The 15314-nt window shown below is 40.5% G+C and overlaps 1 protein-coding gene across 1 annotated transcript in view; it reads left to right on the top strand.

The window, feature by feature from the left end:
- APOB (apolipoprotein B) overlaps positions 1-14378 on the top strand; it is a 37501-nt gene extending 23123 nt beyond the window's left edge. The window contains exons 24-29 of the mRNA XM_070428754.1: positions 686-822; positions 2322-2695; positions 3211-10710; positions 11148-11262; positions 11364-11544; positions 12429-14378. Coding sequence (XP_070284855.1) covers positions 686-822; positions 2322-2695; positions 3211-10710; positions 11148-11262; positions 11364-11544; positions 12429-14081 — 9960 coding nt within the window. The 3' untranslated portion in view covers positions 14082-14378. The remainder of the gene's footprint in view (positions 1-685; positions 823-2321; positions 2696-3210; positions 10711-11147; positions 11263-11363; positions 11545-12428) is intronic.
- The last annotated feature ends 936 nt before the right edge of the window (positions 14379-15314 follow it).

Here is a 15314-nt window from a genome sequence, read left to right as displayed (position 1 = left end):
TAAGTGCTAATTACATGCTCAACTCTGAGTTAGGTGAAGGAGGGGATCCAAAGATGGATATGGCATGCTTCCTGCCCCCAGGGAATTTTCTGGGGAGAAAAGAAGCATGCACATGGTTAGCGCGCCCCCCCCCCTTGCCCCGCTCCCGTTACCCAAGGCTGTAGATGATAAGTACAAAACGAATATACTAGTAAACAGAAAAGTTTGCCAAGACCAAAGGAAGTGTCAGGACACTGGCTAGGAGTCTTACTATGTTATGTGTTCCTTTAATAAAATACTGGAAGTGATCCATGACAAACAAAAATTTATAATTTTCTATAATTTATTTTTTTATTTTATTTTTTTATATTTTATTGACTTTTTACAGAGGGGAAGGGAGAGAGATAGTTAGAAACATTGATGGGAGAGAAACATTGATCAGCTGCCTCCTGCACATCTCCCACTGGGGATGTGCCCGCGACCCAGGTACATGCCCTTGACCGGAATCGAACCTGGGAACTTTCAGTCCGCAGGCCGACGCTCTATCCACTGAGCCAAACCGGTTTCGGCTATAATTTATTTTTTAAGTTTCAGTGCATCATCCTGTTTAGTGATTGATCTGTCAAATATGGATTATCACCTAATGTTAATTGCACTTTGAAGCCTTTCTATGCTCACTGCTCCGAAAATGTCTATTATGTTGTAGGCAACAAACACGTGGTTTCAGAAAGCATTCGCAAGTCTTCCTTATACCCAGAATTTGCAAGAATACCTAAAACAGTGGAACCTCCAGAAGATGGCACTGCCAGAGTTCCACATTCCAGAGAACCTCTTCTTGAAAAGGTATTAAAAAAAAAAAAAACAGAAAATTTTCTTTTTTCCATTTTTTAAATTATTTTTCTTTATTTTAAATATATTTTTATTGATTTCACAGAGAAAGGGAGGAGAGAGAGACATAAACATCAATGATGAGAGAGAATCATTAATCGGCCACCTCTTGCATGCCTCCTACCAGGGACTGAGTCTGCAACCCGGGCATGTACCCTTAACCAGAATCAAACCTGGGATCCTTCAGTCCGCAGGCCAATGCTCTATCCACTGAGCCAAACCAGCTAGGGCCATTTATTATTATTGACAGTACTACAGATGTCTCCCTTTGTCCCTCTTAGACTCCCCCCATCCCCAGCTCCTGTCCTACCCGAGGCCTTTACCAAACTATTGTCTGTATCTATGGGTTATGCATGTATGCATATAAGTTCTTTGGTTAATCTCTTCCCATCCTCCTCTCCCTCTGATATCTGTCAGTTTGTTCCATGCTTCTATACCTCTGGACCTATTTTGTTCCTCCGTTTATTTTGTTCGTTCGATTCCACATATAAGTGAGACCATGTGATACTTGTCATTGACTGGTTATTTCACTTAGCAAAATACTCTCCAGGTCCCTCCATGCTGTCCCAAAGGTTAAAAGATCCTTCTTTCTTTTTTTTTTTATAGCCACATAGTATTCCATTGTGTAAATGTATCACAGCTTTTTAATCCACTCATCTATTGATGGGCACTTGGACTGTTTCCAGATCTTAGCTATTTATTGTAAATAGAAAAATTTCTTGAACCACACAAAATAAATGGAAGATTTTACTTAGCATGATTTAGACTCTTAATTCACATTTTTAAGGAAAATAATTTAAGCTCTTTAAGGAGATTAATAACTGAAGCATCAACACTGTGGCATTTCTGCATTATTAAACATGAGGTCAGAATGTGAATGCCAATCCAGTCAGAAAGAAGCTTAGAAATAGTTGAGGATTCTAGTACTTTCACCCTAATATATTTTATTCACTACAGCCTGAACTTGAAAGCCATTCAGTTTTCCTCCATTATAAGTGAATTCCCCCTTTGTTCAGGATCAGGATATACTCATAATTGGTTGACTGTGAAGAATTCAAGAGTGTCTAGCAGAATTGCTGACTATAAGTTTGCCGTTGAGCTCGGAAGGGTAAGAGCAGTCACTGAACACTGAAGAGAGGCAGCATTCCGAGAGAGTATTTCACTTTAGCAATATAGCTTCATCCTCATAAGGAAGTCAGATTCCCAATTTCTAGGGCCACCTTTATATTTACGGAAATGCACGTAATGCTTTGCTTTATTTCATGGAAATAAAATTAAAAATCTGAGTATGAGCTGTATAGGCAATAGTCTTTCCTAGATCGACTCTTCTCTATATGATCTTCAGGATTAAGAAAACAAAGGGCCTGTGTCACATGGGCCTTTCCATAGTGCGTGGCTGAGCTGCAGAGTTCTTGATGTCTGATTGTGGACATTATCTCTGTTCTTTATTTCAGTGATGGCCGGGTCAAATACACCTTCAACAAGAACAGTGTGAAAATTGAGATTCCTTTGCCTTTGGGTGGCAAATCCTCCAAAGATCTAAAGATGTTGGAGACTGTTCGGACACCAGTCATTAGCTTGCCATTTCTGGGATTCTACCAGCCTTCTCAAGAGTTCCAACTCCCCAGTTTTACCATTCCCAAGTTGTATGAACTGCGGGTACCTCACTTGGGTGTTCTTGACCTCTCCACAAATATCTACAGCAACTTGTACAACTGGTCCGCCTCCTACACTGGTGGCAACACCAGCACAGACCACTTTAGCCTTCAGGCTCGGTACCACATGAAGGCTGACTCTGCAGTTGACCTGCTGTCCTACAGTGTACAAGGTGGGTCATACTTGGGTAGAGGGTGCACAGGGCTAATTCATTGCAGGCTCTGATGGGATAGCCTCCTACAGGGAGAAAAAGACTTAGGCTTTTTACAAATATTTTTCTTGCTACTTGGATGTCTATTCATTTATTCATTCATTTATTCAACCAATAAAAATATTTATTAAACATATAAAATATACTAAGTAGTCTACTAGGCAGTAACAGAGAAAACAGGTAAACTGGCAATTAAAATTCACTGTAAGAGGTACTATGATAGGGTATCATGTATAAGAATAAGGTACAGAGGAAGCACTTAATAATGAAACCCAGCAACGCCGTTAGTGGTCAGAGAAGTCTTCCTGTGGGAATACTTATTGCTATCAGATTTTATCTTTATAGTAGAGATGGAGGAGACTGTTACACAATTGACCCAGATCAATGGGGTTTTATTATTGAAAGTCTGACAACACAGAAATTGTTCTGGAAATGTATAGCCTAATTTAACCCGTGTGATTTAATTTTTGTGTTAGGTTCTGGAGAAACAACATACGACCACAGGAATACGTTCACGTTATCATGCGGTGGATCCCTACACCACAAACTTCTGGATTCGAATGTCAAATTCAGCCATGTAGAAAAGATGGGAAACAATCCAGCCTCCAAGGGTTTGCTAACATTCGATGCATCTAGTCCCTGGGGACCACAGATGTCCGCTTCCATGCACTTGGACTCGAAACAGAAGGAGCAGTTGTACATCAAGGAAGTCAAGATTGATGGGCAGTTCAGAGTCTCTTCATTCTATGCTAATGGTGCATATGGCCTGTCTTATCAAAAGGATCCTGCCTCTGGCCAGCGAACAGGAGAGTCCAACCTGAGGTTTAACTCCACCTACTTCCAGGGCACTAATCAGATAATAGGAAGATATGAAGATGGAACATTCTCCCTCACCTCCAGCTCAGATCTGCAAGATGGCATCATTAAAAACACTGCTTCCCTGAAATATGAGAACTATGAGCTGACTGTGAAATCTGACACCAACGGGCAGTATGAGGACTTTACCACTTCCAACAAAGTAGAACTGGCCTTCTCTACACAAAAGGCATCGCTGAGTTCTGTGTATCAGGCTGACTACAGGTCACTGAGGTTCTTCACCCAGCTTTCTGGATCCATGAATTCTCATGGTCTTGAACTAAATGCTGAAATCTTGGGCACTGACAAAATTAATACTGGTGCTCACAAAGCAACACTAAGGATTGCCCGAGATGGAATGTCTACCAGTGCAACGACCAACTTGAAGTATAGTCCCCTGATGTTGGAGAATGAGCTGAATGCAGCCCTTGGGCTCTCTGGGGCATCTGTGAAATTAACAACAAATGGTCGCTTCAGAGAACACAATGCAAAATTCAGTCTAGATGGAAAAGCTGCTCTCACGGAGGTGTCACTGGGAAGTGCCTATCAGGCCATGATTCTGGGTGTCGACAGCAAAAATATTTTCAACTTCAAAATTAACCAGGAGGGACTTAAGCTTTCAAATGACATGATGGGCTCATATGCTGAAATGAAACTCCACCACACACACAGTCTGAACATGGCAGGGTTATCACTAGACTTCTCTTCAAAACTGGACAACATTTATAGCTCCGACAAGTCGTATAAGCAAACGTTTAATTTACAACTACAGCCCTATTCTCTTGTAACTACTTTAAACAATGACCTGGAATTCAATGATCTGGATCTGACCAACCATGCGAAATTACGGCTAGAACCCCTGAAGCTGAATGTGGGTGGGAACATAAAAGGAGCCTACCGAAATGATGAAATAAAACACATCTACACCCTTTCTTACGCAGACCTGTCAGCAAGCTATAAAGCAGACACCGTAGCTAAAGTGCAAAACACAGAGTTCAGCCATCGGCTCAGCACAAACATCGCCGGGCTAGCTTCTACCACTGACATCAGTACAAGCTACAACTCGGACTCACTGCATTTCAGCAACGTTTTCCACTCTGTGATGGCCCCGTTTACAGTGACCGTTGATGTACATACAAACAGCAACGGGAAACTGGTTCTCTGGGGAGAACACACTGGGCAACTGTACAGCAAATTCCTCTTGAAAGCAGAACCTCTGGCCCTAACCTTCTCTCATGATTACAAAGGATCCACCAGTCACCATCTCATGTCCAAAAGGAGCGCCAGCACTGCTCTTGATAACAAAGTCAGCGCCCTGCTCACTCCAGCTGAACAGACAGCCACCTGGAAACTTAAGACCCAGGTGAACAAAAATGAATACACCCAGGAGTTTGATGCTTACAATACCAAAGACAAAGTCGGTATGGACCTTACTGGGCGCGCCCTGGCTGACCTCACCATGCTAGACTCCCCGATTGAAGTGCCATTTTTAGTCCGAGATCCTGTCAATGTAATCGATGCTTTGGAGATAAAGGATACTATTGACCAGCCCCAGGAATTCACGATGGTTGCTTCTGTAAAATATGACAAGAACCAAGATGTCCACACCATCAACCTCCCATTCTTTAACCTCCTGCCAGAACATTTTGAGAAGAGTCGAATAATAATTATAACTGCATTGGAAGCCATACAGAGAGAATTGAAACATATTGATATTGATCAGTTCGTGATGAAATACAGAGCAGCCTTGGACAAATTCTCAGAGAAAGTTAATGACCAGCTGAATGAAGTCAACTGGGAGACACAAGTTTCAAGAGCCACGGAGAAACTGACTGCTTTCATAAAAAATTATGGAATTACAGAAAATGATCTAAAAATGGCACTGGACAATGCCCAAATCAACTTTAATGAAACACTATCTCAACTACAAACATATGTGATACAAGTTGATCAGTATATTCAAAAGAATTATAATGTTAAAGCAGCTATTGCTAAGATTATTTATCAAATCATTGAAAAATTGAACATTCTTGATGAAGATTATCGTATCCGTGTAACTTTAGTAAACGTAATCCACAATTTACATTTATTTATTGAAAAGATTGATTTTAACAACGTGGGAAGTAATACAGTGTCTTGGATTCAAAATGTGACTGATAGGTATCAAATCAGAATCCAGGTACGAGAAAAATTGCAACAGCTCAAGACACAAATTCAGAATTTTGACATGCAGCACCTTGCAGAAAAGTTAAAACAACAGATTGAAGCTATTGATGTCAGAGTGCTTTTAGATCAGTTGAGGGCTGCAATTTCATTTCAAAAAATAAAGCAAATGATTGAACATGTCAAAAACTATGTTGGAAAGCTCATTGAAGATTTTGAAGTAACTGAGAAAATCAATGCTTTTAGAACCAGGTATAAAATAGAGCAGCACATCCAGATTTTAATGGATAAATCAGTACAGTTGGCCCAAAAATACAAGTTGAAGGAGACTCTTCAGAAGTTGGGCAATGTCTTAAAACAAGTTGGGATAAAAGATCACTTTGAGAAATTGGTTGGGTTTATTGATGATGCTGTCACTCGGCTTAAAGCATTGTCTTTTAAAACTTTCATTGAAGAAGTAAACAGATGCCTTGACAGGTTGATAAATAAATTAAGATTACTTGATTACCACCAGTTCATAGATGAGACCAATAACAAAATCCATAATGTGACTCAGAGTATCAATAAGGAAATCCAGGCTAAAGCTAAAGCACTAAAACTGTTTGTGGAGGGCATCAAGGCTGTGGTCTCTGTCCATCTGGAAAACCTAAACAGCACCAAAATAACTTTATTCATAGATTGGTTACAGGAGGCTTTAAGGTCACCATCTTTAAATCACATGAAAGAGACCCTAGAAGATATACGAGACCAAATATATCGGATGGACCTTCAACAGAAAGTTCAGCGATTCCTGTTCCAAGTAGGCCAAACTTACAACACAACTGTTACTTGTATTTCTAAATTGTGGAATCTTGCTGTTAAGAACCTCACCGATTTTGCAGAACAGTATTCTATGCAAGACTGGGCTGAAAATCTGAAAGCATTGATAGAACAAGGGTTCATTGTTCCTGAAATCCAAACCATCTTTGTGACCATACCTTCCTTTGAAGTCAGTCTCCGGGCCCTTCAGGAAGCTACGTATCAGACTCCTGAGTTCATAGTTCCCCTGACAGATTTGAAGGTTCCATCAGTTCAGATAAATTTCAAAAAGTTAGAAGATATAAAAGTCCCATCCAGGTTTTCCACACCAGAATTTACTGTCCTCAACACCTTCCACATTCCTTCCTTCACAATTGACTTAGTAGAAATAAAAGCAAAGATCATCAGAATCATTGACCAGATGCTGAACAGTGAACTGCAGTGGCCAGTTCCAGAAGTATACCTGAAGGATCTGATGGACACGGACACCATTCTTGCTAGAATCACTCTGCCAGACTTCCATGTATCAGAAATCACAATTCCAGAATTCGTAATCCCAAAGCTTGACCTTAAAGCTTTTCAAATTCCTGACCTTCACATACCAGAATTCCAGCTTCCCAAAATCTCACAGACAATTGAAGTACCTACTTTCGGCAAGCTGCATAGCGTTTTGAAAATCCAATCTCCCCTTTTCACGTTAGATGCGAATGCTGACATTCACAATGTAACGACATCCATGAATGAGGCAGGGATTACGGCTTCCATCACTGCCAAAGGACACTCCAAATTCGAAGTTCTCAAATTTGATCTTCAAGCAAATGCACAACTTTCGTACCCTAAGATGAAACCACTTGTTCTGAAGGAATCTGTGAGTTTCTCCAGCAAGTACCTGAACACGGAGCATAAGAGCGAAGTGCTTTTTTTTGAAAATACTTTTGAGGGGAAATCAAACACAGTGGCAGGTTTGCAAACAGAAAAAAACACAATGGAGCTTAGTAATGGTGTGCTAATCAAGATAAACAATCAGATTACCCTGGACAGCAACACAAAGTACTTTCACAAATTGAACATCCCCAAATTGGACTTCTCCAGTCAGGCTGACCTACACGATGAAATCAAGACCCTGTGGGACTCTGAAAAGATAGCATGGACTTCTTCTGGGAGAGCATCATGGAAATTGGCCTGCCCCAAATTCTCAGATGAGGGAACACGTGAATCACAAATTAGCTTCACTATGAGAGGACTCCTCACTTCCTTTGAATTTTCTAATAAGATCAATAGCAAACACCTGAGAGTAAACCAAACCTTGGCTTATGAATCTGGCTTTCTTAACTATTATCAATTGGAAATCCAGTCACAAGTTGAATCCCAGCATGTGGGCCACAGTATTCTTACTGCTAAAGGCACAGCACAGCTTAGTGAAAGGAAGGTAGAGGTAACTGGCAACCATGATGCTCAGTTAAATGGAAAAGTTAGTGGAAATTTGAAAAATTCTCTTTTCTTTTCAGCAATTCCATTTGAGATTACTGCATCCACAAACAATGAAGGAAATCTGAAAGTTATTTTTCCATTAAAATTGACAGGGAAAATAGACTTCCTGAATAATTATGCACTGTTCCTGAGCCCCAATGCCCAGCAAGCAAGTTGGCAAGCCGGTGCCAGGTTCAATCAGTATAAGTACAATCAAAATTTCTCTGCTGGAAACAATGAGAACAGCACCGACGCCCATATAGGAATAAGTGGAGAAGCCAACCTGGATTTCCTAAACAGTCCTTTAACAATTCCTGAAATGACTCTACCTTATACAGGATTCAAAATTCCCCAGGTGAAAGATTTCTCCTTATGGGAAAAAACGGGCTTGAAGGAATTCTTGAAAACAACAAAGCAATCATTTGATTTAAGTGTAAAGGCTCAGTATAAGAAAAACAAAGACAAACATTCCATCCCAATTCCTTTGGATGTATTTTATGTGTTTATCAATCAGAACATCAATTCCTTCAACAGGCATTTTGAGAAAGTCAGAGGCAAGGCATTAAATCTTTTTACCAAATCCTATAATGAAGCAAAAATTAAGCTTAATAAGTATATGGTTGAAAAATCTCTGAACAAGGAACCCATGACCCTTCAAATTCCTGGATATACTATTCCAGTAGTCAACACTGAACTATCTCCATTCACAGCAAAGATGTGGACATTTGGCTTTGAGATCAGGACCCCCAACCTCACCACCCCAGATTCTGGCTTCTATGTGCCCTCCTATGCAATAGTCCTGCCATCTCTAGAGCTGCCAGCCCTTAACGTCCCTAGGAATTTTCTCAAGTTTTCTCTTCCAGAATTGAAGGTATTAAGTATCCCAAACATTTTAATTCCAGCCATGGGCAATATTACCTATGATTTTTCCTTTAAATCAAGTGTCATTACACTGAATACAAATGTTGGACTTTATAACCAATCAGATATTGTTGCTCACTTCCTTTCTTCCTCCTCTTCAGTTATTGATGCACTGCAGTACAAATTAGAGGGCTCCTCGAGTTTGACAAGGAAAAGAGGGTTGAAGTTAGCCACAGCTTTGTCTCTGAGTAACAAATATGTGGAAGGCAATCATGATAGTACCATTAGCTTAACCAAGAAAACCATGGAAGCTTCAGTGACAACAACAGCAAATGTTCAAATTCCAATTCTGAGGATGAATTTCAAGCAAGAACTGAATGGCAATACCAAGTCAAAACCTACTGTCTCTTCTTCCATTGAATTAAAGTATGATTTCAATTCCACCAAACTGTACTCTACTGCTACAGGGACAGTCAACCACAAATTCAGCTTAGAAAGCCTCACTTCTTACTTTTCCATTGAATTATCTAACAACGGAGATATCAAGGGTTCAGTCCTTTTACGGGAATATTCAGGAATGATTGCCAGTGAGGTCAGCACTTATTTAAATTCCAAGGGGACTCGGTCTTCAGTGAAGCTACAAGGGGCTTCCAAAGTTGATAGACTCTGGAACCTTGAAGTAAAAGAAAGCTTTGCTGGAGAAGCCTCTCTCCAACGCATTTATGCCACCTGGGAACACAACACCAAAAACCACTTTCAGCTACTATACCCCTTAACATCTGGAGAGCATTCAGGCAAAGCCACCCTGGAACTCTCCCCATGGAAAATGTCAGCCCTTGCTCAGGTCCATGCAAGTCAGCTCAGTTCCTTCCTTGATCTCAATCACCTTGGTCAGGAAATGTCCCTGAATGTCAACCCTGAGAACCAGAAGGCCAGCTGGAAAGGTGAGGTCCAGGTTCACTCCTTGTCTCTCCAGAATGACGTACAACTCTCCAATGACCAAGACGAGACACGCCTTGACATTGCAGGTTCCTTAGAAGGGTACCTAAAGTTCCTCGACAGCATTGCCCTACCTGTTTATGACAAGACTTTATGGGAATTCTTTAAGCTGGATGTAACCACCAGTAAGGATAGGAAACAGTATTTTCATGCTTCAACAGCCCTTGTATACACCAAAAACCCCAAGGGCTATACTTTCTCTGTCCCTGTGCAAGAATTGGCTGATAAATTTGTTATTCCTGGACTGAGGCTAAATAATCTGAACTCGGTTCTTCTCACACCTGCATTCCAAGTCCCATTTACAGATCTCCAGGTTCCATCCTACACACTTGACTTCAGTGAAATTAAGATCTACAAGAAGCTAAGTACTTCACCATTTTCCCTCAATGTACCAGCACTACCCAAAGTGAAATTCCCCGAAGTTGATGTGTTAACCAAGTATTCTGGACCAGAAGACTCCTCAGTTCCCTTTTTTGAGATAACTGTGCCTGGATTTCAGTTAACTATGCCCCAGTTTACGTACCCAAACAGTATTTCTGTTGGTGCTACTGTTTTGGATCTAAATGAGATGGCCGGCAAGATTGCAGACTTCAGGTTGCCAAACATCACCGTGCCTGATCAGACTATTGAGATTCCTTCCATTAAGTTCTCTATACCTTCTGGGATTTACATCCCTTCCTTTGGAGCACTGACGGCACGTTTCGGAGTGGCCTCTCCCTTGTATAATGCTACTTGGAATGCTGGCTTGAAAAACAAAGAAGATCATGTTGAAACATACCTGGATTCCACCTGCAGCTCAATTATACAGTTCCTGGAATATGACCTTAAAGGTAAGGAAATGTCCCGACTCCTCCTGTATAAGAATTCTATAAGTTATATGTTTTCAGTGAGAGTTGTGAATCAATATGATGTATTTATATATGACTAGAGGCAAATTTAAAAGAAGAGATTCACCTATACCGACATGTAGCATCCCGTAGAAACCTACTGACATTTAAGAAGAACACATTCAAAGAAAATAGAATTTTCTGTAATGACTTTAGGACTGATAATGTCTCCTATTTTTTTTTAAATGTGGCTGCATGTTTCAAATATATATATATATATATATATATATATATATATATGTGTGTGTGTGTGTGTGTATGTATATATATACACAAATATATATATACTATTTGAGTTAAGATAGATTTCTCCTGTTTTTCACAGTGAAAATGTCTGTGTCCTACAATTATTAATCAAATGAAAAATCTCTCCTTTACAGGTATTGGAACATACAAGATTGAAGATGGCATGTTTGTCTACAAGGCTAAAGGAACATTTACACACCGTGACATCAGCGTGGAATATAAAGAAGATGCCAAATTACAAGAATATCCGTATAGAACTTTTATTGAAACTTAATTCCTTTTCAGATCATTGTGATTTTTGCCACTTTTGTATCCCTTTCATGATGGCTCATCTGCTTTTCTGCTTGCAGGGACTGGAAAGTAGAGGTCCTCCTGGACATCACCAGCCCCGTATTCACTGATGTCCATATACACTGTCATGTACGTGAAAATGTCTTCTACTCAGCAGCCTCTCCAGCCATAGGCACGGTGGTCTTGGACTTGGGATCTGATAATACTACCCTAACATACAATTTCTACTACCGCCCTCAGGTGAGTCCCACCTAATGGGGACTAGAGATTTGGGGCAGATAAATATAATTCAGTACAAAATGTTTTCTCAGGGCTTTCCCAGATTAGGTGAAACACAACAATGAGCAGGTTGAACTATTCTCTGGAAATATTACAATGAGTCTTTTATTGATTCTAATTATTAGACATACCTGTGACATCATTTCACCAGTTATTTTACTACTATTGGGCAAATATAGAAAGAGGAGGGTTATGGCTCACCACCTGAGGCATGAGCAAACTGTGCCATATGCTGCGTACATTTCCAGACAGTGGCTTCTGGAGAATTTTCAGATGAGATATCCCAGATTGGTCTCATTGCACTTTGCAAGCTCTCTGGGGTCAAGTCAAAGATGCCATTCAATTTCATAGATGAGAAGAAGCTATGAGATTCTATGACTAAAGTTTGTCATAGGCTTGGAAAAATGAATGGCTCCTGATGTTGGTATTCTAGATCTCTGCTGGATGGGCTCTGGACATTAACCTTTTTTGCTACTACTTTTTTTCTCTGAATTAGTCATTTCATGTTGGTATAGACGAGTCTCTTTCTCCCCTTTCTCTCCTCCCCCTGCTCCTCCTCTGATCTTCAGTCCTGGGAAGGCCTTAATGTTAAGTGTTACTGTGTATAAATACCACGCATAATGTTATCCTTTCTGAGGCGCGTGATAAAGAGGAATTAACAACAGTAGACTTGTTTAACCGTAAGACAAACACATGAACCGACATAAGAAAGATAAATTCCCTTGAGAATGTGAAAGACCCTCTGATCTCTACTTTTAACTGCTAATGAAGTTTTAGTGTAGTATATTATGTAATCAGGATAATTGAAAACATGTTCTTTTTATCCTTTTTTTTTCTGGTTTTAGTCATCTCCAGATAAAAACCTCAGCATATTCAAAATTGAGTATAGGCACCCGTATGCTGAATCTAATGAGAAATTTCAGATCAAAGTTAACTGGGAAAAGGAAGCAGTGTCTCAATTGCTCAGTTCTCTAAAAGACAACGTGCCCAAGGCAACAGGGGCCCTTTATAACTATGTCAACAAGTGCCACCAGGAGTACACAGGACTTAATCTGAGAGAGGCCTCTTTAAAACTGAGAAGAGGTCTGCAGAACAAGGCTGAGGAGACCTGCCAAGGAGCGCTGATTCTGATTGACAAGGTGAACAAGACACTCGAATTCAAGAGGGTGGCCAGAGGCGCTGCTAGAACCTACCAGCTGTGGAATGACAAGGTCCAGATTCTGTACCAGGATCTGTTGGACCAGGAGGGCCACATTGATCTCCAGAGACTCCAAAATAAGGTGCTTAACATCCTAATAAATATTATTAGGGAATACGAAACAACAGTCAGGCACGTGATTGCCTGGCTCACTGATAACCTGCCGCGCACAAGATTGCAGCTCCCAGGAAGCGCCAGTACGAACACTGCAGATGAACTCTCTACTTTGGTCATGAGGGGAGTAGGGAAGATACTGCTGCAGGTACATTCAAATATCCATAATGGGTTAGAAATACTGTTTTCCTATGTCCAAGGCCTGATGGAGAAATCCGAATTAATCAAGGACCTAAAGATTAAATTTCCTTTTGATTCAAGAAGTCTTAAACTAACAAATGTAACCTTGGAGTATGGGAAACAGTTGAACTCTTTCTCACAAATGGTCCAAAGGGTATTGAATGCTCTCAAATCAAACAAAACTACAGTAATACTAGGTGATCTTCAGAGATATTTAGATGGTGTTTTCGAATACATAAGAGAAGAAATTAACCACTTAAAGATGAAGAAACTTCCTGTTATCATTAAGAACATCAAACACGAGATCAAGGTCATCTTCGACAGTTGTATTCAGTATGTTTCTCAATTCCTGAAAGAAAACCTAGGCCTTGACTTCGATGAGTTAGATGAACTTGTTCAAAACAAATTTCAAGAAGCGTCTCAAGAGTTAGAGCAGCTCCATCAGGACATAAAGGCTCTTCGCAAAGAATATCTTGATTCAAGTGTGATCAGCTGGACACTGAAATATTATGAATATGAAGAAAAGGTAATCAACCTGGTCAAGAAGTTAGTACATGCCCTTAAGTACTTCCATTCCAAATACATTGTCAATGCTGCTGGCATTGCTTCCCAACTCCCAAGTGAAGGTGAGCAATTAGTGCAGCAAGCAATCCAGAAATATCTTAGCATTCTTGTCGACGCAGATGGAAAAGGGAAAGAGAAGATTGTGGAGCTTTTTGCCAGCACTAAGGAAATAATTAAAAGATGGACCACTGTAATGAAGGAAATCATTTCTAATTGCCACCAGCGGTTCAAATATATCCTACAGAATTTTTCAGACCAACTCTTTGATTACTATGAAAAATTCATTGCTGAGTCCCAAAGATTGATTGACCTGTCCATTCAAACATACGACATGTTTCTGATCTCTATCACTGGGTTACTAATAGAGCAGCAATCAACCACAGACTATGACTTGAGCCGTTACCTAAAGATTGCTCCAGGAGAATTAACTATCACCTTCTAATTTGTGTAAAGCAATTCTCATTTATTCTTCTACTCCAATTAAGTTTCCATATAGTAGAAAAAAATCAAGCTATATGCATTGATGTAATTATACGCTGAGCTGGTCCTGGAGCTGACTGTGAGCAGAAGCACGCGGGAACTGGACCTGCACTGACGCTGGTGGCAGGTCTCTGAAGGTCTCTGAACTCTGGGAAACATTTTTTTTTTTTTTGCAAGTTAAAGGAAATCAGTATCCGAATTATTTTGTTAAACTTGGGGGAGGGGAGGGAGAACAAATAAATGAATTCTTTATTATGTATCATCTCTCTCATATGGTTCATTCCTCTTGAAAGCAAAATGAGGGTTTTGATTCACTTGTCTGATGTTTCAAAACCCCCAGAAGAACACACTGTATTTAGAGCGACAAAGGGGAAAGGGAGAATTTGTGAAAGGAAATATTTTGCCACTTAAAAAAAATAGGTAACTGATCTCAGGGATTATATTTGCCAAGTAGGAAGGAAAAACAATTTGCAAAGTTTGTCACATAATTTGATCCCGAGGGGCATGTCATTTGTCCTCATGTACCCACACCCTTGCTCACCAACCCTCCGCCTCTGTCAGGCCAGGCCAGGCCAGGCTCTCTGCTAGGCTCTGAGATAAACCAACCCCAGAGGTCTCCCAGAAGTCTCTCTCAGCCAGGATCCATTGAATGCAAAGTAAGGGTAGAAGAGAAGGCAGGGGGATATGAAGTCCTCATATTCCTGGGATCCGCACATATTTATTCTCTTGAATGTTCTTATTTTTCCAAGTGTAATATCTAACAATCCCAAGTGTAATTAAGACCTGAGGATTTCTCTTGCCACATCCACTTGCTTCAAACTCTGATTGTAAACGTTGGAGAGGTCCCTTCAGAACATCCTAGCTGAGCTTTAGTAAGGGAAAGCGGCAAAGATCCTATGCAACACAACTTTCACTAATATCACTGGGAAAACAAAACATGGCTTTCCTTTCCGTGGCACTGAAGAACAAAGGAAGGCTGTGTAACTTAGGAAATTAGAGATCACCCCCAAGTCTTACATGAGTTCTGTTTGGAGAAGGCCCTTCGTATCCAAAAATGCCTTCCACCTCCACCATTCTTTCATAAAGCCTTCATATTCTCTTGGTGAAGCCCATTGTTAAAATGCACACATGTGCCCTAACCGGTTTGGCTCAGTGGATAGAGCATCGGCCTGCGGACCGAAGGGTCCCAGGTTCG

The sequence above is a fragment of the Myotis yumanensis genome, unplaced genomic scaffold (genome assembly GCF_028538775.1).
Source record: "Myotis yumanensis isolate MYYU_CA2020_CCGP unplaced genomic scaffold, mMyoYum1.0.hap1 SCAF_11, whole genome shotgun sequence".
Taxonomy (NCBI): Eukaryota; Metazoa; Chordata; class Mammalia; order Chiroptera; family Vespertilionidae; genus Myotis; species Myotis yumanensis.
This window is presented reverse-complemented; position numbering and strand designations above follow the sequence as displayed.